General features: G+C 44.8%; 1 protein-coding gene across 9 annotated transcripts in view; it reads right to left on the reverse strand.

Annotated features, from left to right (window-relative positions):
• Positions 1-758: 758 nt before the first annotated feature.
• Positions 759-24,391, reverse strand: part of SLAMF6 (SLAM family member 6) — a 29,101-nt gene continuing 5,468 nt past the window's right edge. For 3 of the 9 annotated variants that reach the window (XM_041773432.1, XM_041773437.1, XM_041773436.1), the window contains exons 2-8: positions 11,466-11,789; positions 7,095-7,355; positions 6,522-6,647; positions 6,239-6,277; positions 5,073-5,152; positions 3,484-3,558; positions 759-3,130 (exon numbers count right to left, since the gene is read on the reverse strand). In XM_041773432.1, the coding sequence (XP_041629366.1) occupies positions 3,083-3,130; positions 3,484-3,558; positions 5,073-5,152; positions 6,239-6,277; positions 6,522-6,647; positions 7,095-7,355; positions 11,466-11,789 (953 nt within the window). In that variant the 3' untranslated portion in view covers positions 759-3,082. The remainder of the gene's footprint in view (positions 3,131-3,483; positions 3,559-5,072; positions 5,153-6,238; positions 6,278-6,521; positions 6,648-7,094; positions 7,356-11,465; positions 11,790-24,391) is intronic. The other 6 variants (XR_005990599.1, XM_041773434.1, XM_041773435.1 and 3 more) reach the window with 6 other exon arrangements.

Below are 24,391 nucleotides of genomic sequence, written 5' to 3' on the forward strand. Positions count from 1 at the left end.
AGAGTAATTTGACTTGGATGAATTTCGTTTGACTCATTTATTGCTTGTAGCCACTATTTTGGCTATTTCCTATTCAAGCTCCCCCATCCCCTCCCCCTGAATCTTGAGGTCTTAAGAGCTGGTCTCCAACACATAGTTTCCAGCACATAGGGTCTCTCTCCTCAACAGTCCTGGCCTGCTTAAAATTTTGTGTTTAACTTTAAAAATGGATTTAAAATTTAAGAAGAATTTTGTTGGTTTAAAATAAAAAAACAACACACTATTACTGCAGCTATTTAAATAATTCAGAAAGAAATGCCTGGGTGGCTTGGTGGTTGAGGGTCTGCCTTTGGCTCAGGTCATGATCCCGGGGTCCTGGGATCAAGTTCTGTGTCAGGCTCCCTACAGGAAGCCTGCTTCTCCCTCTGCCCATGTCTCTGTGTCTCTCATGAATAAATAAATCTTTTTAAAAATTTTTATTTATTTATTTTTTGAATAAATAAATCTTTAAAAATAATTCAGAAACATATAAAGGAAATCATGGGATATAAATTTGGGGTATCTCACAGAGGAGACAGGTAAAAGGATTGTCAAAGGCGATAGCAAAAGGAGCCCCAAGATAATGACTTTGCATCAGGCATAAAAAATAACCAGCTCAGGGGCGCCTGGGTGGCTCAGTTGGTTAAGTGTCTGCCTTCGGTTCAGGTCATGTTCCCAGGATCTTGGGACCAAGTCCCACATTGGGGAGTCCCTGCTCATCAGGGAGCATTCTTCTCCCCCTCCCTCTGCCTGCCACTCTCCCTGCTTGTGTGCTCTCAATCTCTCTCTCTCTGATAAACAAACAAATAAACAAACAAACAAATAAATAAAATCTTAAAAAAAATAACTAGCTCAGGGTGGAATAGGAAGTCAGATGCCCCAGTAGGGATGCCTCTAGAAGACATAAAGCTGATAAATTATTTAACACAATTAACTAGGTGGAAAATTATATTGAGAATCGTTTTTACAGAGCTAATGGAGAGCATGGGAATATAGATGTTCAGAGAAAACAAAGCAAAAAGGAAAACGAGGCAATTAACTCCATGAAAAACTAAAAGTGCACAAGGGGGGAAATGTAATCATAGTTAGCTCTTGGCTCAGCAATCAACAGTATTTTCCATGGTCATAATGATGAAAGCATTTGCATAGGTATTCAGCCAAAAATGAGCTGTCTTCATATTAGGAGGATAGAGCAAGGAAAGAATGAATCTAAACAGATAAGAAGTCAATAGATTGTGTGTGTGTGTGTGTGTGTGTGTGTGTGTGTGTGTGTGTGTAGAAGGGGAAGTATGGAAGAGATGAATGTAAAATAAGAGACTGTAGTTAGTTGTATGCATTTTAAAGCACTATTTGACTTTCAACTATTTGTAGATAAAACATAAAAATTAATCAAAAGCAAAAAAAATGTAGCACAACTATATGTTCTGATATTGGAAACTTATTTAAGATTAAAAAGTATTTTAAGTGACCTCCACACCCAACGTGGGGCTCTAGCCCACAACCCTAGATCAAGGGTCATAGGTTCCACCAAACTGAGTCAGCTAAGTACACCTTAAGAGATATTCGTAAGCAAAAAAAAAAAAAAAATTCATTCTGGTAAAGAAGTTGTTCTTTTAATAGGGAAGCATTTGTGGCAGTTATCTTGGGGATTGTAGGGGATTTTTGTTTGTGGAATGTTTGAATTATTTATAATGAGCATGTATTTTTGTGATCAGAAAAAGACACATTGAGAAAAGATGTATTAGAGTCTGTAAGTGCGTTGTCTTTAATTCCCACAAAACTGCAGCATGTATTGCTTTATTTATTAAAAAAGTATTCGTTGAACATTTTCTATGTGCTGGATACTGTGCTAGGTGCTCAGGCTACAAGGATAAAATCATCATGGTCCTTGCTCCCAGAGCACATACAGTAGAGCAGGAGAAACAGACATTAAATAAAAATAAATATTTAATGGCATAAGATAGATGACATGGAAGATGTAGTAGAGAAACGGGCATCCACTTCAGTGACAGTGGTCTGAGGTCTTTCTTGGAGGTTGACGTATATGCACTGAGACCTGTAGAGTAAGAAGGAGCCAGGAGGGCAAAGAAGGGTCTTGAGGCAGATGTGAGTAAACTGTCTCCTCTGCTGGAGGGGCTGAAAGAGAATCAAAGAAGCCAGATCAGGGAGGGGGATGTGGGGAGAGCTGATGGCTGAGGCTGCAGATGGGCCACCCAGAGCCATGGAGACTCAGTTTCTTTCTAAATGCCTGGCAAGTCTTGCAGGGTCAGTTTTAAGCAGACAAGTGAAGGATCTGATTTATATTAAAAACATTACTCTGGCTGTCTCGTAGAGAGTGGACCAAAGGGAAGTAAGAGCAAAAACCGGGAAATCTGTTTTGAGCTTACTGTAGTATTTGGGTTGGAGATGATGGTGGGTTGATATGGGATGGAGGTTAAAGGTTTGGAGAGAAGTGGTTTGGTCTAAGATATACATTTGGAGGTAGAGTCCAAAGGGTGTGCTGATAGAACAGCTGATGTGAGGGCTAACTGTGGTTCCTGGTTTGAGTACCAGGCGGATTCCCATTTTCCAGGTTAGGAGACAAGAGCTCAGGAGGTTCCAGAACATGTCCCAGGAGGTATGTCTAGTAAATGACACGTGAAGATTTGGGAACAGGCCCATCCAATTCCAGAGACAACCTAGGTAACCAAGGCGCTGTACTCTCTCCTAGTGAATCACAATCCTGCTGCTTCGTAAAAGGAGAGGAGTGGTTGTCCTCTAAATTATAACTCTCTGTCAAGCACATTTCCATCAGTTGCCAAGGAGAAAGTCAATGTCCAGACTTGTTCACAGAAGCATGTTTTGCCCTGGAGCAGATTAGAAAATGTAATTTGGATCACACGCTGGAAATGATGTTATTCCTTAGATGTTTGACGTACTTGAGCAGGTTCTGGTCAGAAGAATTGGAAGCGATAATCCTAAATATTCGAATTTTGTTGACAGGCAGAAACCAAGCTGTGTTCTCTCCCCTGGGATCAGGAGAAGCTGTGTCATTCCTGAGTTCCTTTCGAGACCTCTCAGCAATTTAGATGATGTTGTCAAGGGGAGCTTTCCCAGAATGAATAGTTTTACTCTAATGGAAAGAAGAGGAAAATGAAGCAGGTTAGAGGGGACTGGAGCCTCAGGGTACCTCTCATGGCTATAGAGGAGGTCTGGGGAGCACTAACTGGCTTGAGAGCTAAGGCAAAGTTAAATTAAAAATTGAATTAAAAAAATCTAAGTTCAGGTATGTTGAAAACTCAGTTATGGGAGGTGATCCTAAAATACAAACTTATTGGGTATATTTTGGTGATGTCCTGAGACTTCCCATATCCTGCTGGTATTTGTGTATCTACAGAATGGCCCTTTTACTTTGACTTTATTTGTAAAATTACAAGTCCGGGGAGAGAGGTAAGATGTGAGGAGAGGGGACAGTAGTGGGCTTACCTCTTTGGACTGATGAACTGTGGAGTAAATGGTGGAGAGACCACCACTTTGTCCAGGTGTTGGGGTATTCGTTTGCTGTAAAAAATAATCATACGCATTTGGTTCACACCGACAAACAGGTATCCACGCATAGATATGTTCCCAGGGAAGACAAGGCAACACAGGGGGATGATGTGAAAGTTCTTCAGGAAGAAAAGGCTAGAGACTGTGCAGCAAGAGGAGCTGGAGACCAAACACCTCTAGCTCTCAAACCTGAGAAGGTTTAGTGACACTTCCTGAGGCCCACACAGAAGCACCACACCCTAGAAAACCAGTGGCTCAAGAGCCAGAAAGGGACAGAAAGGCGACCTTGTTGGCAGCTGGTGTGAAGAAAAGGAAGCATGCTTTCCTGCATCCAGCTCTACCTTCCTCAGTCCTAAGAGCTGACTTCCATACCAGAAGTGGTGCAGAAGCATTGCGTCTTTTGTCTTAGATCTTACTAGCTCTGACTGGAGTATTGCTTGCTCTAGTTTGTCCCTATGACTCAAACTGCCTGGTCATCATGTCACTGGGTTCTCCTCAAGCCCGGACAACTGATAAGTAGGAGGAACACCCGGACCTAAGAACAGCTCTGCTTGGAAAACAAAACACAACGATAACAGGAAAAGTCCCCTGTGCCCCTAAGTTTTGACATTTAAAACCAATTAAAGAATATTTAGGGTATTATCAGAACGCCTGGAACTCTCCAAAGTACAATTTTTGCTAAAGAAGTTAGCAAATTCACTGGAAATTAATTCATTGGTTTGCTGATTCATCTTGTCTTCAAGAGGGAATTGGAAAGGCAATAGAAACATCTGAACCAGTGAGAATGCCCTTCTTGTCCCCCCTCTTCAGGGAGCCTATCCTGTAAATAACTGAGGGGCTGTGTGGGGGGACATGTTCTTGGGGAATCTCAGATTTCTAGCTGGATCACTGCACCCATCAGTTGGCGAATGCTGAGTTATCTTGGCTTGCGTTTCAGAAGATGTATGGTGTTATTTAGAAATGTCCACCTGCAGGTGCTTTACTTTGGGAGTGGTGGAAACTTGCTGAGGTGTGGCAGAGGAGTTCCTGGTGGCTGACCAAGGCCATCTGTTGTGTTGCAGATGGGAGGAAAGGGTTGGAGGCTCTTCATGCCTTTACTGTCTTCTACTGTTGCAAATCCTTGCCCCACTTCCCCTCTTGAGAGACCATTTCTGAGTTCCCCTATTTCCACTACATCCAGGGCGAGAAAACCCCTGCTTCAGAATTGTCTGTTCTGGAAACTCTCAGACGTAATTGAATTCTGATCCATTCAGCAAGTATTTACTGAGCAGTGTACCTCAGGAAAGAGAGAGGACCATATACTTTTCACTCCAGGCAGCTTGTAATTAAGCTGAAACGGGACAAGACTCACTGATGCAACACGCAGTTAGAGGACCATGTAAAGCAGCGTATGAGCAAATGCACCATGGGACCAGAGCCCTGGAGGCTAGCTAGGTCCCACGTACATCGTCATTGTGGTGACAAGTGTGCGAGCAAAGACCATAAAAATCATACCAATGATGGAGTATACAGCTCAAAGGACTCACCCTGTTTGGATGAGTGACACAAGCATACACGGTGTTCCCTGGAGAGAAGGAGACATAATCTAAGTTCCTCATGGTCGCTGCTGTTAACATAGGAAGGCACAGTCAGTGTCCTGCTCTCCTGGGACCTTTGCCTACACGAGGGCACTTTTTGGCTGCAAAGAGGCAAAGTTATTCAAGACAATGCCCTTTCTTAGAGTTCATTCATTTTTGACAGTCTTTGAAGTTCTGGGTTGAACCAGAACCTTCTCAGCCATGTGCTCTATTTCTGATCTCATCGCTTGGGGGAATATGGCCTTGAGGTATCCTAAAGCTTCAGTCTCCCCCTGGATTCACATGTGGGCCAGGTCCCTCCCAGAGGGACCAAATAACACTGCTTACACAAGGACTAGGGAACCTCGTTGGCAAACTGAATGGAGCCAGCTCATGTCAAGCATATAATGTTATTAAACCTCTCAGATTATATTATAAATGATTATACTATAGACAATTATACCATGGATGATTATACTCTAGATTATTCTAGTCTATTCTATTTATGTTACAGATGAAAACCTGGAGGTTCAGAAAGTTCAATTAATTTGGTGGAAAATCAAACACGAAGTGATGCAACAGGAGCTCAGATGCCTCCTTCTGACTCTGAACCTCATGTTCGTCCTCTCCACGTGATGTCATATATCTCTCACCCATGATGAGACTCATGGCCAATCTGAGTCCAGAGCCTATGTTCCTGTTTCTTTCTTTTTGGACTGGGTCTACTCAACATTCACGTCCTGGCTGAAAGAGTGACGGAGTCAGGCAGTTTGTCTTTGGAGCTTTGATGCTCTAACTCTATCCCTGCCCTGGACTTGTTGGTTGATAACGGACAGGCCAGGAACCTTCCGTTGGCACCTGGTTTCTCATCAGCAGGGTGGGGAATGACCCTAATCCGACTCCAAGAAACTGGGTGAGTGACTGGTTTGCATGCTTGTAAGGGACTCTTTAGGTCCCAGAGGGGACAGACGCACATAGTTACAGGTCATCTCCTCTGGCACCATCTGGCCCATCTGAGTAATGACATTCTGACTCTCTCCACTGTCATTATCCAGCCCTCTGACCAGCCCCTTTCCTCCCAAATTAGGTTCTCCCCATCTGTTTTATGGTTGGGAAGTAAGAGTCTGCAAGCTCACCAGCACTCTGGGTTTGCTGAGTAGAGAAATGAAAGATGCCTGAAAAATAAAATCCGGGAAATTGACATTTATGAGTGTAGTGAGACAGGCTCCCACACCCTATCCCCCGCCCACAGGTGTCTCTCTAGAGGATGTGGTGGAGGGGGCGCCTGAAGGAGAAGGGCAGCCAGGCCTTGAGGCTTGGTTGCACATTTTCTGGTAGGACCCACCTCCCTTGGGAAATTAGCAGGTGTGTGGCCACATCCCAGGGGTTGTCTCCACAGACAATCCTCCCTCCCTTTACCTGTCCTACACAAACAACCTTTTTTCCTCCAAACAAATAACCCCACAAGGATGACTGTAAACATCAAAATAGCCACAACTATAATCCATATGGTATCAAGATGTTGATTTTTCTGATTCAAAAAGCCTGAAAAAAGAAAAAAGAAGTTGCACTTGAGACAAAGAGAATATTTCCTTCAGAACCTCCACTGAGCCTCTTCTAGGCCCCCTATGGGCGTTGGCTGGGCTCTGGCTCTGGGCAGCCCTTCTGGGAGTGGGAGTCCATGTGGCAGGCAGGTGGGAGCCTGGTAGAGCCACGGGGGGGGGGGGGGGTGCGGAGCCGGCAGTTCTGACTTCCCAAGGACTTTGCTCCTGGGCTCTGAGTGGGTTGGAGGGAGGGGGAGGGGGAGGAAGGGAGGAGAGGCCTCTGGAGGTAGTGAGAGGTACAGAGCTGCAGGAGTCTCTGTCCTCTCCCCGCAGTGCTCGGGCCACTTCCCACTGGGCCACTGTTGTGGGGAATCACCTTGGGCAGGAAGGACACGCCACACCCCACAGCTGCTCAAGGCTCCCAGAGGGGCCTGAGACAGACTGTTACCTTCGCAGAGACTCTGGATGGAGACAGAGGAGGATGTGCTGCTGACAATATTCTCAGCCACACAGGTGTACTTTTGTTCACTGCGATTCCTGGGGTCCCAGGAGATGGTGAGGTTGGCTTCATATATAGATGTGTTCCCTGCACCGTGCCACTTTAATAGAGCGTCGTGTGAGTTCTCCACAGAGCAGGCCAGGTGGACCTCACAGGTCCCGGTCTTGGACAGCCCAGGGTGCACAGTAATATTTAAGACACTCAGTCGTCCTGTGTGCAGAGAAAAGACCCAAACTAAGTCCAGATGGCTTGGTTCAGGCCTCTGTGAAAAATACCCTTCCCGACACAAAATGTTTCTATGTTCCACCCAGCGCTCCACCGTATGTTATGGTCTGTAAATCGACTCATCGATGGCACCAGGGTCTGGGGTGACCAAATGAGGAGGGACATCAGCGTGAGACGAAGTAGCCAGAGGGAGAAGTGGGAAGGGACACACCAGGGTAGCCACCAACTAGTTAGATGATTCTGGGCTGCTCAATTTCCTTTCTGGGCCCCAGTTTATTCCTGGGGTCCTTTCTAGCCCTGGACACTGGCCTTGTGTAAAGACATTTGAGGATTCAGCCGAGGGCCAACTCAACCCTAGCCAGGGCAGAAACCGGTAGACCAGACTGGAGAGCCCTGTTTTCTCCACCATCAGAACTCCCTAGCTGGGGTGGAAGATAAAAGCTCCATGTCCTTTAGGAACTGTATTTCTCACAAATCTGCGGGAATCCTGGTCCTCACTGTATCTGACGCTGGCTCTGATGATGAAAAGAGACTGATGTGGAATGTCGGCACGACAGAAAGGGCAACGTTGAGAACCTAAAAACTAGGGCAAGAAGTGAAAGTGAATGAGCAAGCAAGTAACTCTAGGGAGCAAAGAAGTACAATATATTCATGCATGTGAGGAAGCATCTGCTGTAGGAATTTCTGAGAGCAGAGACCAGAAAGCATTGGCTAGTAGGATGTTAGCGGCCGTGAATTGATGGGGTCGTGTCAGGCGGTACGGAAAGGTCACTGATCTGGACTTGGCCTGAGGGTAACGGTGGCCCAATAAAGAACTGAATGTCTCCAACCATCTGGTGGGAAGATACTGAGGAATGTTCTAAGCTTAGTTAATGGAGTAGGAAGTGGGACATATTTTGACAGATTTCGTGTAATGGCAAGTGTTGAATTTGGAGTTAGGAAGATCTCGGTGAGACTCATGGCTTTGTCACTTACTGGTTACATGACCACGGATATGTTTTTAATCTCTCCAAGCCTGGGTTTCCTGATCTGGAAAACTGAGCAATAATCTCAACTTCTTAGGGAATTATGAGGATTAAATGAGCAGTGCCTAGAACAGCAAATGGCAACCATTTGGCATGAAGACCACATTTCCTGCAACCTGTGTCCATGGGTGACCTCAAAAATCTATCTTGTTACCTTTTTCCACATAAGAAATATAAAACTGCTTATGTGACTTTTCCACTTGGACATAACGTGTGTCTCAAACTCAACATGTTCAAAAGGATTCCTGTTTTTCTCTCCAAAACCTACTCAGTCTGTAGCTTTCTGCATCCTAGTTGATAATCACCTTTCCAGTCACTCAGGCCAAGAGCCCCGGAGCCATCCCTTAGTCACCTCTTCATCTCGTACCACTTCAGGATATCTTGGTGGCTTTCCTTCTAAAATACATCCAGGTCCAACCCCTTCTCCTTATGTCTGCTGCTACCACCCTGGTGCAAAGCAGCAGCATGGCGTGCTTGGATTGCCACAGCGGCCTGGTTAGTACATTAGCTTCTACCGCTGTCCCCTGAACGGAGCAGCCAGAGTGATCCTTTAAGCAAGTAAGTCAAATCATACTCCCACTCTACAAAACCCTCCGATGATTCTCAGCCTCACAGAGTAGAAGCCAAAGTCCCTGAGACGGCTCTCAGAGTCTTACCTGATGTGCCTCTATTTCTTTACTGACCTTGTTTCTTGTTACTCTCTCCCTCACCCTGCTCCTTGGTGTTTGACTTCCTTGGTGTTCTTTGAGCCTATGCTGGATGGCTTGTCATTCAAATATGCATGGCTCACTCCCTCACCTCCAACAGGTCTTGGCTCAGATGCTATCTACTCAGTGACGACTCCATGTCAAACTCACCCCTGTTCCCTGGCACTCCTGATGCTATAAGGCCTGAGAAGAGGTTGGCGTTGAACCTGGGGAGTATGGTGATTGCAGAAGAAGTCGTGCTTGGTCTTCTGAATAGTGGCAGAGGAACATTATCTCAACAAGTATGATGGAGCCTGACATGGGGTCTATTCTCAGACTTTCTACTGGGTGTTTCTCTTCTCTCTGGGGTCCTACCTCTGCCTTGATGATCCTGGTCACCCAGAGTGACTCTGCCTGTAGTGGGTTGAATCATGACACCCCCTACCCCTCTGCCAAAAGATATCTCCGTGTCCCAATTCCCAGAATCTTATTTGGAAAAGGGTCTTTGTAGATGTACTTAAGTGAGATGAGGAGATGATTCTGGATTATCTGGTGGGCCCTAAATCCAGTGGAAAGGGTCTTTGTAAGAGGAAAGCAGAGAAAAGAGGACAACACAGGGAAAGGAGGAGGTGGAGACTGGTGTGATGCAGCCACAGGCAAGCAAACACCAAGGAATGACAACAGCACCCAGAAGTGGGAGGACACGACAGATTGCCTTATAGAGCCTTCCAAGGGACTGTGGCACCGCCCACACCTTGATTTTGGACTTTTGGCCTCTGGAATTGTGAGAGAATAAAATTTCTGTTTTGTTAAGCCACCAAATTTGTGGTGTTTTCTTTTGGCAACCTCAGGAAACTGATGCACTGCCCCAGGGTGATTTTTGCCCCTTTGGTTGGAATCCCCATGGCAGACCTTTCTAGACAATCTCTCTTTCCCATTATATTTACCTGTTCTGTGTCTTATTCATTCAGGGACATAACTATGACCAATCTAACATGGTACATCTGCTAAATATCCAGGGGATTCTAAAGGTTCACATGTAACCTATTTGTGGTGACATTTTATTTTAACTAAAGTGCTTTTTTAGATTCCATGTCTTAACCCAAAGGACTCTGGGTGAATTTTAGATGTCATGGGTTCTGGAGTGGATAAGAATTACAGAATCTTGGTGGCATTTAAAGTTGGCAGTTGAGTGCTTGAATCTTCTGGACAACATTTCTACTAAGTGATTATTTTAAAGTCATTCATGGTATCTCTGAACATCACTGATTGCTAGAAGGATTTTTTCCCTAATACTGAATCATAAGCTGTCTCATGGACATCATGAGCCATATTGTCAGAAATTAAATAACCTTGATAGAAAAGATCTTTCTTTTTTTTTTTTTTTTTTTAAATTTTTTTTTTTTAAATTTTTTAATTTATTTATGATAGTCACAGAGAGAGAAAGAGAGAGAGAGAGGCAGAGACATAGGCAGAGGGAGAAGCAGGCTCCATGCACCAGGAGCCTGATGTGGGATTCGATCCCGGGTCTCCAGGATCGCGCCCTGGGCCAAAGGCAAGCGCCAAACCACTGCGCCACCCAGGGATCCCGAAAAGATCTTTCTTATTATCAGCTCATCCTCATAGAGCACTTTCTAGGTAGACCACCGTTCTCAACACTGATCACTCCATGGGGCCAGACTGGCTTTTGTGTAAAGGGAGGTATCATGCCAGGTGCTCTCCCGCTTACTGTCTCCATGACTGTAGGCAGGTTGCTGGGACTGACTGGAAGCCTCAGGGATAAGGGTATTACCTGCCTCATGGAGCTGCTGTGAAGATTATACTACAGATACACGTAATGCTCAAGGTAATAGAGTCATAGTTAGTCACGGCTGTTACTTCCATTACACATATAGTCGAGAGGGACTATTTTATTATCTGTTTTTATTTTTTAAAGATTTTATTTATTTATTTGACAGAAAGAGAGAGAAAGAGAGAGAACACAAATAGGGGGAGCAGCAGGCAGAGGGAGGGGGAGAAGCAGGCTCCCCACTGAGCAGGGACCCCCCCACGTGGGGCTCCATCCTAGGACCCCAGAATCAAGACCCAGGCCTAAGGTAGACACTCAACTGAGCGAGCCACCCAGGTGCCCCGAGAGGGACTATTTTGGTGTGTGAGAGTGATGTGATTTGGGGCCAGGAGTCACAAGATGTAGGTCCTCTTCTCCACTCTGTCACTATCTGGCTGAGCAACGCCATTGATGTGCCTTACTGCCAGACCTCAGTCTGAGTGCAAATCCCAGCCTCTTCACCACTAGGCTACAGTGTATACTTGCTCTCACATAGGATCTGACATACATGATACCTTTCAGTCCATACACAATTAAACCCCACACTTTGACTCACTGAAGATCTTCAGAGTATAACAGGAAAGCTCTGAAGCTGTTGATATGGTTATCTGGGCACAGTAAAGTCCAGCGTCTTCCATTGTCAGGTTGCTGAGTCGTAAGGAGTAGTTCTCCAAGGATTGCAGTCGATGTTTCCATTTTGGATCAGTCACTAAGACCTGTTCAACTTTTGGCAGTATGATGATGAGAGATCTTCCTCTGTGAATCCAGGTGATGGACTGAATATCTTCCCCTACAGGAAGCTTTGGGGAAAGAGTTACCGACTCCCCCAGAATCCCATTCATCGTTTGTGGGTTTGAGCTGTCTTGTGAAGCTGTGTTCCCTGTAAGCACAGAGCGGAAGCTGCTGTCACCACCCCTTCTCCCCATTCCCTGCCACCCGCACCCTTTCCCCTAATTGCCTGCCTGTTAGAACCTTCTGATACTAAAGCCCAGAGATATGAGGAAGAGAGACAGGGGTTAGGAGAAGTTTTGAAGTGGACAATCACCCCCCAAAAAATGTGTGGCGTTCTTGGATAATAGGCAGGTGGTTCAGATGGTTCTGGCTCAGTCCACCCTCTCACAGTGGCCAGTCACTCCTAGGTCATGGCCACAATATCTGATTCCAGCATCTGAGTTCTCTGGGTATGACAGGGACAGGAAACTGCATCCACTCCCTGGCACTGGCTCCAAAACCACAAGTCTTTGCTGATGAAGTTTAATGAAAGCTTAATACTTACTGATTACCTACTATGTCCAAAGAAGTAAGATTGTGGGGTTTAGAGGACTGGACTGATAATAAGAATTTACAGCTCTTCTTATTCATTATTTATTTTGATGCTGATATAATTCTGGGAGGCAGTTAGGGTGGATACTACTATCTCCATTTATAGATAAAGGAACTGAGGCATAGAGAGTTTAATTCATTCTCCCAGCCTTGTACAGATAAAGAACAAGAGTCAGGATTCAAACCCAACTATTTTGACTTCAGCTCCCTTGTGCTCTTTTTGTGATACCAGAAGACATCTTTCCTATTCTCAAAATGACTTTAGCCCAACTGAGGGGATAAAACTGATCGATATAAAAACAGTAACTATAAGGGGCACTTGGGAGGTTCATTTGGATGAGTGTCTGACTGTGGATTTTGGCTCAGATCATTATCTCAGCTCTGTGCTCAGCAGGCAGTCTGCTTGAGGATTCTCTCCCTTTGCCCCTCCCCCTGCTCACACACGGTCTCTCTCTCTATATATATCTAAAATATATAAACCAACTTAAAAAAGTAATAAACATAATTTCAAAGAAACAGATAATGGCCATAATCTCATGAGTCTATATCGGAGCTATTAATGTTTGAGCAAAAAGAGGTGAAATAGTCATAACGATTCTTAAAGACGATGTTTCCTTAACATCTTTGGCAGAAACTTAGCACTTACCACACTATTTTATAGTCCTGTTTGCTCGTTTGTCTAACTGACCATGCCTTAATTTTCTTTGTATCTCAGTATTGTGCCTAACATGAAGTAGGACCTGGAAAGGTTTGAGTGAATCAGTGAAGAAATAAATGCAATCATGGCCCCAACCCTCTTCGTATCTCTTACTTCTTAGGAGAAGATCTGAGCTGGGAGGAAATATCTTTTGAGAGCCTGATGCTCAGCTCCTGGGTGAGCTCATGTTTCCTTTCTCCTTCCTGGATTGTCATGTGGATGCTAGGCACAGGGACACAGGCAGCAGTTATCCTCTGTACCCCGTCTTTCCCATCAGGAGTTTAATGTGACCTTATTTGTCATCTTAACCCTTGTACCCTCCAGGAACCACATGGATGAATATCACAAGCAAAATCTTGAGCAAAGATTTAATTTGCTTTTATTTTTTATTACTGGTTCCATTTATTAAAAGTTTTAAAACAGGCAAAACAAATCTGCTGCTAGAAGTCAGAACAGTGGTTACCTTTGAGGAGGAGGGAGAGGGTAGGTAGGAAGAAGCATAAACAGGGAATTCTGGGGTGCTGCTAATGTTCTATTCCTTGACCTGTGCCTGGATACAAGATTTATTCATTTTATGATAATTGATTGAGTTCACACTTAGGATTTGTACAGTTTTCTTATTGTGTGTTATATTTCTTTTCTTTTTAAAAATTTAAATGCAATTAATTAACATACAGTGTATTATAGTTTCAGAGGTAGAGTTTAGTGATTCATCAGTATAACACCCAGGGCTCATTACATCAAGTGTCCTCCTTAATGCTCATCACCCAGTTATCCCACCCCCCGACTCCCCTCCCCTCCAGCAACCCTCAGTTTGTTCCCTAGAGTTAAGAGTCTCATGGGTTTGTCTCCCTCTCTGATTTTGTCCTATTTTATTTTTCCTTCCCCTCCCCTATGATCATCTGTTTTGTTTCTCAAATTTCACACATGAATGAAATCATATGATAATTGTCTTTCTCTGATTGACTTATTTCACTTAGCATAATACCGTCTAGTTTCATCCACGTTGTTGCAAATGGCAAGATTTCATTGTTTTTGTTGGCTGGGTAATATTACACTGTATATACACCACATCTTTTTCATCCACTCATCTGTTGGTGGACATCTTGCAGAAGAATGAAACTGAACCATTTTCTTACACCATATACAAAAAGAAACTCAAAATGGATGAAAGACCTAAATGTGAGACAGGAATTCATCAAAATCCTAGAAGAGAACATAGATAGCAACCTCTTCAACCGTGGCCACAGCAACTTCTTGGTAGACACATCTTCAAAGGCAAGGGAAATAAAAGCAAAAATGAACTATTGGGACTTCATCAAGATAAAAAGCTTTTGCACAGCAAAGGAAACAGTCAACAAAACTAAAAGGCAACCTACAGAATGGGAGAAGATATTTGCAAGTGTCTTATCAGATAAAGGGCTAGTAACCAAAATCTATAAAGAACTTATGAAACTCAACACCCAAAAACCAAATAACCCAGTCAAGAAATGGGCAGAAGACATGAACAGACATTTCTCAAAAGAAGACCTACATATGGCCAACAGACATGAAGAAATGCTCAAAATCACGTGGTGTCAGGGAAGTACAAGTCAAAACCACAAAGAGATACCACTTCACATCTGTCAGAGTGGCTAAAATTAACAAATTAGGAAACAACAGATGTTGGCGAGGATGTGGAGAAAGGGGAATCCAATACCGCTGGTGGGAATGCAAGCTGGTGCAGCCACTCTGGAAAACAGTGTGAAGGCTCCTCAAAAAGTCAAAAATAGAGTGACCCTATGACCCAGCAATTACACTACTGGGTATTTATCCAAAGGATACAAACATAGTGATTCAAAGGGGCACCTGCACGCCAATGTTTATAGCAGCAGTGTCCACAGTAGCCAAACTATGGAGAAAGTCGCTGTGTGTTATATTTCAGATAAAAATGTTAGAACAAAAACAAAACTCAAATCAAACCAAAACAGTTACAGTGGCCTATAAGGATCAAAATGATTTGCTTATTTTGATCTCTGTGACCTAATTTCCTATCACTGTCCCCAGACTGGTTCATTTTGCTCAAACTATGCCGGCCTGGCTATTTTTTGAATAGACTAGGGCTTGTACACTGGCAGTGCCCTCTGTCTGGAAGCACTTCTCCCAGGTGTGCGGTAGCTCACTTAAAAAAAAAAAAAACTCCAAAAGGTATTTAATGCACATATTCCCTCTCAAAGAGGGCCACTCTTTCCTCATCCCCAGCCCTCACTCTTATACATTCAACTGCCTTTTTAAAAAATTTAAATTCAGTTTAGTTACCATATTATTGTTTCAGGGGTAGAACTTAGTGATTCATCAGTTCCATATAACGCCCAGTGCTCATTCCATCAAGTGTCCTCCTTAATGCCCATCACTCAATTACCCCATCCTCCACCCACCTGCCCTCCAGAGACCCTCAGTTTGTTACTGAGAGGTAAAAGTCTTTTATGATTTGTCTCCCTCTCTATTTTTATCTTATTTTATTTTTCCTTCCTTCCCCTATGTTCATGTTTTGTTTCTTAAATTCCACATATGAATGAAATCTATGGTATTTGCCTTTTCCTGACTGACTTATTTCCCTTAGCAGAATACCCTCTCGTTCCATCCACATTGTTGCAAATGGCAAGATTTCATTCTTTTTGATGGGTGTGTAGTATTCCATTGTATATATGTACCACATCTTTGTTATCGATTCATCTGTTGGTGGATATTGGGGCTCTTTCCATAGTTTGGGTACTGTGGACACTCCTGCTATAAACATTGGCGTGCAGGTGCCCCTTTGAATCACTATGTTTGTGTCCTTTGGATAAATACCTAGTAGTGTAATTGCCGGGTCATAGAGTAGCTCTATTTTTAACTTTTTGAGGAGCCTCCATACTGGTTTCCAGAGTGGCTGCCCCAGCCTGCATTCCCATCCTTGTACATTCAGCTGCCTTTGAGTTTATTTTTCTCTGTAATACTAATCATCTAATATACTTTATATTTGTATTTTCTTTTTTTTTTTTAAATATTCTCTCTTCCTTCCACTAGAATGCAAGCTCCATGAGAGCAAAGATTTTTGTGTCTTTTTTATTGTGTGATCACTCTTGAACAGTGTTTGTATAGGCACATACTTTTTATCCAATGAGTATTTGATGAGGACACTCCATTCTTTCTCTTGGAGGTTCTCTGTCCAGGATATTAAGGAATGTTTCTCTTTTGTAAGGGTTCTGCACATACCCTGGGGCCCAAGGACTCCCCAGGAACTATTGCCTCCCTGCCTAGCACATTCTTTGAAGTCTCCTTTGTTTTTTTATAGATTGCAATTATTCATTTAACAAGTCATCCTTTCTACCATTTGCTTAGTTCTAGGCTAGTTCAGTGAGTGAAGTCTTAGATACCATGGCATTCAGATCATATGTATTAGGTCCCTTTAATGAACCAACTTCAAGGCTAAGGATGGGGAATATGAATAGGGAATGGGTCCTCTGGGCTCACCATGTGGAAGAAGAGCCTGACAGGTAAGGTTGTAGTTTCGGTGCAGTGAGCTAGCCCTTGAGCTCAGATGGGGTTGACCTCTGCCTTGTCTTGTTCCTGGTGCACTCAACACCAAATCCTTCTTTCTTTTTGTTTTAATTATGAGATTGCTTCCTCTCAATTCCAGAATATTGACGATAGGGATTATGCTTATTATTTCTGTATCCCTAACACTTAGCACAATTTCTAGCTCATAAATGTTGAATCAGTGTAGTTGTGTGCTCTATGGGACACAAAGGAGTGGGCATCAGGGGCCGGAATTGTCGGGGCTTGTCAGGGAACATTTCACAAAGGAGACAACATGGTAGCAAGGTTTTGAATAAAAACAAGAAGTACCCTTAGCACCTTTATTTGTGATTCTTCCAAGAATGCCCTGCTCTTTCACTGCTCTGTTGTTTCCTTTGCCTGAAATGCCCTTTCTTGCCTTTTCCACCTGGTGAGCTCCTATTTATACTTCCAGGATGGGCTCAAATATCTCTTTGCTTACATCTGTGGGGAGTCTGCTTTGGTACAGAGGGAGGAGAAAGGAGTCTGCAACAGAAGAAGAGACAAAGCAGGGGAAGGAGAAAGTGGAGGCTCCTGAAGGTTTAAAGAAAGAAAAAAGAAAAAGGCTTGAGGCACTTTGCTTAGGACAAAGAAGACCAGGAGAGCTGCTTCAGGGCCTAGGGGATACGATTTGGTCACCAGTGAGAACCCCTCAACTCAAGAGATTCCTCAAAGCTACTGCTAGCTATCAGTTTTATCTTTTAGAAACTAACTAAAGATTACTGGAACCAGAAAAGAAATATTTTGAGTAGGACTCTTCCTACCATCCCCCCAGGACATGCCTGGGCAGATGACTCATAAAGTGCCTAAGAGTTGCCTCAGATTCATCATAATGTTAAGATCCCTGCCCTGGGTGAGCATAAGGCTCATTAGCATAACATACAATGTACATATAGGCATGTTTCTGAGTGTGCATCTGCAACCATATGTCTGCCCGTTCCATGCGATGATGAGGACATCCCTCTCTAATATTCATTCCAGACCCCAGTAAAAGGAGCCTGCTTATCTACACATTTAATGCAGTCTCTATCAAAAGAGAGATGCTATCAACAGCGTTTTTCAAAGATTAGAACAAGAAACCCTAGAATTTGTACGGAACCACAAAAAAACCCCAAATAGCCAAAGCAAGCTTGAAAAAGAGGAACAAAGCTGGAGGAATCACAATTTCAGACTTAAAGATATACAACAAAGCTGTAGTAATCGAAACAGCATGGCACTGGCACAAAATAGACACATAGATCAATGGAACAGACTAGAGAGCCCAGAAAGAAAACCACAGTTATATGGTCAATTAATTTTCCACAAAGGAGGCAAGAATATACGATGAGGGAAAAGACAGTCTCTTCAACAAATGATTTTGGGAAAACTGGACAACTACATGCCAAACAATGAAACTGGGCCACTTTCTTACACCACACACAAAAATAAACTCAAAATGGATTAAAGACCTAAATGTGAGACCTGAAACCATAAAATTCCTAGAAGAAAATAGAAGCGGTAATCTCTTTGACATCAGCCATAGAAATATTTTCCTAACCCTTTGACAAGGCAAACAAAAGTACATTTAAATTACTGGGGCTATACCAAAAGAAAAGGCATTTGTACAGTAAAGGGTCGTTATCTCTGTCTTTCTCTCTCAAATAAATAAACAAAATCTTAAAAAAAAGAAAACCTCCATCTGATGAAGAACTATTCTTTTAAGTCAGAGAACATAAAGCTAGCAAGCACTCACCTCAAATCACTTTTACATTTCCAAGTCAGCTATTAAGTCGTAATATACTTCTGCCTTATTTCCCAGGTACCCAGATCCTTAGTGACACCCAGACCACAATTCCTCCAACCCCATCGGGGCTAACCCCCAGTTTCTCATTAACACCCCCCAAGCAGTCCCTGATGTCTTCTCCATTACCAGGATTAAGGTACTACTAGATTAGGTACCTACTTCAAGCCTGAGGCTGAAATACTCCCATTAAGACAGGTACCTAATGGCGACAGACATCTCATCGATGTGCATGTCCTCTTTTCAACATCAGACCCCTGGAAGGCACCCCAGGGGACTATGGGCTGGTCTGGTTGAATTCATAAATTTCCTGCATGTTGTCTATCACAGTCCAGTCTGGGTGGACACCCAAGCTTTCCTAACCACCCTTCTGAAGGCAGAAGAAAGTCTGTGGTGATGGCAAAAGTCAGAGAAGGGTCTGAAAGGGACTATCAGCCTGGGTCGTGAGTGAAGACAGAGTGAAGAGGCAGTGCCAGGAACTGGCCCTCAGTGGGATCCTAACTCTATAGACCAAGAAGAGGGTTTATAGGGCCTATAAACTTGTCCAACTTGTGGGAGATTCACAGGGTCAAATGAAAAGCCAGCAACCTTCTCGGGCTGCAGAATGGTCTGAGAAGGCATACAGATAGGGACCTCATGGCCCAAGGCAGCCAAAGTTGTCCTTAATACTGAGTTCATATCTCAAAGTGGTCCAGAAATCCATAGAAAACGTCAAAAATTGGCCATAGGTCCTGACACTGACTCCACTCAGCTAGCAGAAGATCTTGGGGGTGTTCAATGGGGGGTGGGAGGCTGGGGGGAGTTGGCGGGAGAGAGGACAAGAAAGCGGAAAGGAGACTGCCTTCTGGGAGTGGTTCTCCAGGCCACTCAAGGTAACCCAGGGTCAGGAAGGAAGATATTGTGGGTGTGTCCCCGCCCCCCCGCCCCCCCCACCCGTGGGACCAAGAGGCCGCTGACAAGTTGGGTTACAGTCAGTGTGCATACTGTAAACAGGAAGGGCAATGGAAACAGGATTGCTCACACCGCCCCCAAAAGGAGGATGGGCAAAACCGAATCATCCCAGCTGCCCCTGAGCGAAGATGGGATGTGATCGGGTGATAGGGTTCCCTGGCCAGCTTCGGGTAATCAGATCCTCATTTCCCATGAGGAGCCCTGGGTGACCTTAGCAGTGGAGGGGAGTGGGTTGAATTTTTGCTCAATACTGGAGCCACTTTCTCCCTGCCGAACACCCAAAAGGGTAGCCTTTTTTAACATAAAATGTAACATAAAAGGAGTGTCAGGAGGAGGAGAAACTAAAAGATTTCTGGAGATGCTGACCATAGGATCGAAAGGACTAAAGTACTCTTTTCTTTTTGCACCAGAATGTCTTGTTCATCTTTTAGGAGAATGAGACATTTTATCCAGATTGGGAGACTTAATCAGGTGGGAGCAGGACAGGATAGAGATCCACGTGTCCAGGTACTGGGGACCTAAACTCATGACTCAACTACAAGGTCTGCCAGTATCTGAAGGAAGAGAGATTCCACAAAGTATTTTCAGCCAGGTTAACCCAGAGGTCTTGGCACAAGGATGAGTGGGATATGCCCATAACGCCACATGTGTGATGGAGGAATTAAAGCAGAGAGATTTGGGGTAAAGCAACAGCTTTAAAAACCAGAAACTATAAAAGGGATCTTCTGGGTAACACATAGATTCTTAGAGCAAGGGTTGATCGGGCTGTGCAGATCCCCATGCAGTACACCAGTTGTGACCCTTTAAAAGTCAGGGGGCAAGGAAGAGATTTGTTCAAGGCCTCCAAGCTGTTAATGAGGCTATCCTGTAGCACCCGATCCATACATCCTATTAACCAATTTGCCAAGTAATAGTAAGTATTACACTGCATTATATTTAAAGAAGGCCTTTTTCTGCTGCACACTAGATTCTGAATCCCAAGAGTTATTTCCCTTTGCGTGGGAAGACCTTGCCCCACCTCCCCAAGACAGCAATACTGCTGGACTGGTTTACCTCAAGTATTTTTTAAAAATTCCTCACTATCTCTGGAGAAATCCTAGAACAAGCTTTAAAAGAATTAACTCAGGAAAAGAGTACTGTCATGCCAGGTATGATGGTGTTCCAATAGCCAGCCTCACTCAGGATACTCTGACAAAAATACTAGATTCATGTTAAATTTTCCTAGTCAGCAAGGGATATATAAAGTATCAAAAGACTCAAATTTCTCAGGAAACTGTAAAATGCTTGGGGTTCATTGTTTCTAAGGGGGCAACAAGGCCTTCCCCAAGAAAGAAAAAACAGTCTGTCAGCCAGCCCCACAGCCCCACCAAGGATCCGTAAGCAATCTCGTGGGTTTTTGGGAATGGCTGGGGTTTGCTGCATCTGTGTTCCTAACTTTGGGCTAATTGTGAAACCTCTTTATTTTTATTTTTTTTAAATGATTTTATTTATTTATTCATTCATGAAAGACAGAGAGAGAGCAGAGACACAGGCAGAGGGAGATGCAGGCTCCATGCAGGGAGCCTGACGAGGGACTTGATCCCAGATCCTGGGATCACGCCCTGAGCCAAAGGCAGACACTCAACCACTGAGCCACCCGGGTGTCCCATGAAACCCCTTTATGATAAGCTTCGGGGACCTGAGACCTCCCTGTCTGGGTGGGATAAAGCATACGAGCAAGCTTTCAGTAGACTTAAAACCTTATTTATAGAAGCCCCGGCTGTAGCATTACCAGGCCTTGAAAGGCCACTTGGTTTATGTGTACATGAGAGACAAGGAGTGGTGGCGAGGGCGTTAACCCAAATGCTGGGCCCTTCAAGAGAGCGGCAGTTTATTTCTCTGAACAGCTGTCACGGTGGCCAGCGGTTGGACTCCCAGCCTGAGAACTGTGGCAGCCTCATGCCTTTCGATAAAAGAGGCAGAGAAAAACTATGGGTCAGCCTGCAACAGTCTGAACCCCACACCTGGTCTCTGCTTTATCAGAAACTGAGGACCTCTGTGGCTGTCCCAACCCAGAACACTGCAACACCAGGCCATGCTGCTGGAGCACTCCCCGCACCCCCCACCCGGCCCGTGACTGCTGAAGCCATGTCACACTTTAAACCCAGCCACCCTACTTCCTGATCTTGACCCACCTGCTGCCCACAGGTGCTCAGAAGTAATTGGTGCAGGGTGCTCCAGTCCCGGACATCCCAAAGCCGACCCCTGTCCAACGCAGAGGAAGGCTGGTTGGTGGCTGGCAGCGCTTTCATGGAGAATGGGCAAGAAGGGCAGGCTGCGGGACGGTGTCCCTAATCCCTCTCGCGGGGGCTAAGAGGCTGGCCCTTCCGCCCCAAAGGCAGACGTAACTGAGCTTTAAATCGGGTCAAGGTAAAGTGCTGCCTGCTCACACTGATCCTGAAGACACGTCCTCTGTAACCCATGCCCCCGGAGCCCTTTGCAAAGAAAGACGCTGCTGAATGCTGGAAGTAAGGAAATCAAATATAGGCAGAGAAGTCCCCAGGCTGCTGGGAGCAGGGTGCAAGCCCCGGGACGTGGCAGTGGTGCGTTCACCGGGGGCCACTAGAAAGGAAATTCAGAGGTAATGCAGGGAAGTAGCTCCCTCCGGCACGGAAAGGCCTTCTAGATTGGCGGAGATTTCTCAGCGGCCACTAATCCCTCCCTTGCCTTTCTATCAGTCCACCCCTACCTGCTCCCATGATCAAACAGAGGAGGCAGCAAAAATGGGCTCACGGGGGTCCCTGCTAATTAGAGGCTGGATGACAAAGAGCAGTGGGAAAGTCGGGGCACCCGAGCCAACTGTTTGGGGGGTTCCTAGGAGCACACATAATTCAACTCGTTATGGCAAAGAAGCTTTATGCCCATGGTTAACAGAGATCATAGACATTCCAGGGATGAAAGAGATTATTAGAAGAATAGCAAACCAGTGTGTCTACTATCAGACAAAGAAGGTACAAACCAGGCCCCTGGTACCGCCCTCAGCCGCGGCCACTCAGATTGGAGGGGACACCGCCTGCGGAAGATGGGCAAATGGAATTTACTGTCATGCCAGTGGCACCTGGGGGTTTCAAATGCCTCTTGGTAATCATAGATACATTCACTGGATGGCTGGAGGCCTCTCCCTATAGGACAGAAAAGGCAAATGAAGTCATCAAAGGCCTTATCAGAAGAGACGTCTCCTGGATGCCTGGGTGGCTCAGTCGGTTGGCTGTCTGACTCTTGGTTTTGGCTCAGGTCATGATTCAGGGTCTGCACGTTGGGCTCTGCACTGAGCGTGGAGCCTACTTGGGATTCTCTCTCTCTCCCCCTCTGTTTCCACCCCCACCCCCATCTCTCTCTCTCTCAAAGAAAAAAAATTTAAAAAAAATAAAGAGAGATTTCCCTGATTTGGATTACTGAGGTCACTACAAAGTGATAATGGGTCGGCTTTCAACCAAAGGTCATTTCTGGGGTAGCCAGAGCTTTGGACATCAAATGGAGGCTACACTCTGTGCCTGGAGACCTCAGTTCTCTAGAAAGACAGGACAAGCTAAAAGAACCCTCCCGAAAAGACCCTGGTGACGCTGTGCCCAGAAACATAGCAAAACTGTCTAAAATTATTACCAATAGTTCCCATCAGGGTAAAAGCTGGCCCAACGGCTAAACCAAAACCTATCCAGTTCAAAATGACATATGGGAGGCTCGTTCCTAAAGGCTCTCACTCCTCCTCACCCAGACCTGGAGGTTTCTCTGTCCATTAAGCATACGCTTCATCTCCAACAAGTGGTGCAGGCATTCAGCAAGTACACTTGGCTCTTTGGCCTCCCCCTACCTACTGAAATCAGGCTTCACCCAATAAGCCTGGGCTTTGGGTGTACCTCCAAACTTGGAAAAGCGAGTCACCTCAGGATCAGCCATACCCAATATGGACAGGGCCCCACCTCCTACTGTTGGTCATGTATTCTTCTTTAAAACTAGAAGGGATAGTGTCTTGGATGCCTGACTCCGGAGTAGAAAAGTGATTTCTGTCCACTCAGGGACAGTCCCAAACAGTCCCTGCTGTTCTGGTTTCCTGTCTTGCTGTTTGCTGCCTTGAAGAGGTTAAACCATTTTCTCTGTGACTGTCCAGTAATAAATGCCACAGATCATTGCTAATGCATGATGAAATGTAGAGTTTTTGAGGCCTCTTTGCCCTGTTCACCAGGTTCCAGAGGCTAAGGAGTGTTTCAGCCCTTGAGACCTTAATCTGAGCACGTGCCGGATATCGTTATTGTCATAGTAGTTCTAGGAATATCTTGAGCTACACACACAGCAGAGCACCCTTGGGAGCTGAACTCCCTAGGGATTCTAAGTAAAATCATCGCAGAGGGAACTGAACTAAAAGGCTGTTGGGTGTGTCTCCAACGCTCACACACTGAAACTGGATGGCTCATACACCATCCAATCTAGAGTGACCCTGATGTAAGTTTTTTAATGGGCAACTCGAATGCCTTTAAAAATTCTCTTTCCAGGGGCACCTGGGTGGCTCAGTGGGTTCAGTGATCGACTCTTAGTTTTGGCTCAGGTTGTGATCTCAGGATTGTGAGTTGGAGCCCTGAGTCAGGTTCCGTGCTCAGCGTGAGATTCTCTCTTCCTCTCCCACTACCCGTCCCATTCATGCTCTCTCTCTTTCTTTAGTCTCTCTCTCTCTCTCAAATAAGTAAATTACTTAATAAAATGAGATAAAAATTCTCCTTCCATAGCTGTATGGCTGGGTCATTCCCATAAAGAAATTCTATATGTAAATCTTACCCCTCTTGTTTTTTTTTTTTTTTTTAAGATTTTATTTGTTTCTTTGAGAGAGAGAGTGAGAGCAAGGGAGAGCAGGAGCAGGAGGAGAGGGAGATGGAGAGGAAGAAGCAGACTCCCCACTGAGCCGGTGCTCGATGTGGGGCTTAATCCCAGGACTCCAGGATCATGACCTGAGCCAAAGGTAGATGTTTAATCAACTGAGCCATCCAGATGCCCCCTTGCCCTCTTGTTGATTCCAGGAGAGGGGGTGCAATATCTCAATTGTACATCAGCGCCAGAGCCCTGCTGTGGATGTTCCCCTGAAACAGGCGCAGAGAGCTGAGACCCGTCTTCTATAGCCCCT

Source organism: Vulpes lagopus, chromosome 11 (genome assembly GCF_018345385.1).
Source record: "Vulpes lagopus strain Blue_001 chromosome 11, ASM1834538v1, whole genome shotgun sequence".
NCBI lineage: Eukaryota > Metazoa > Chordata > Mammalia > Carnivora > Canidae > Vulpes > Vulpes lagopus.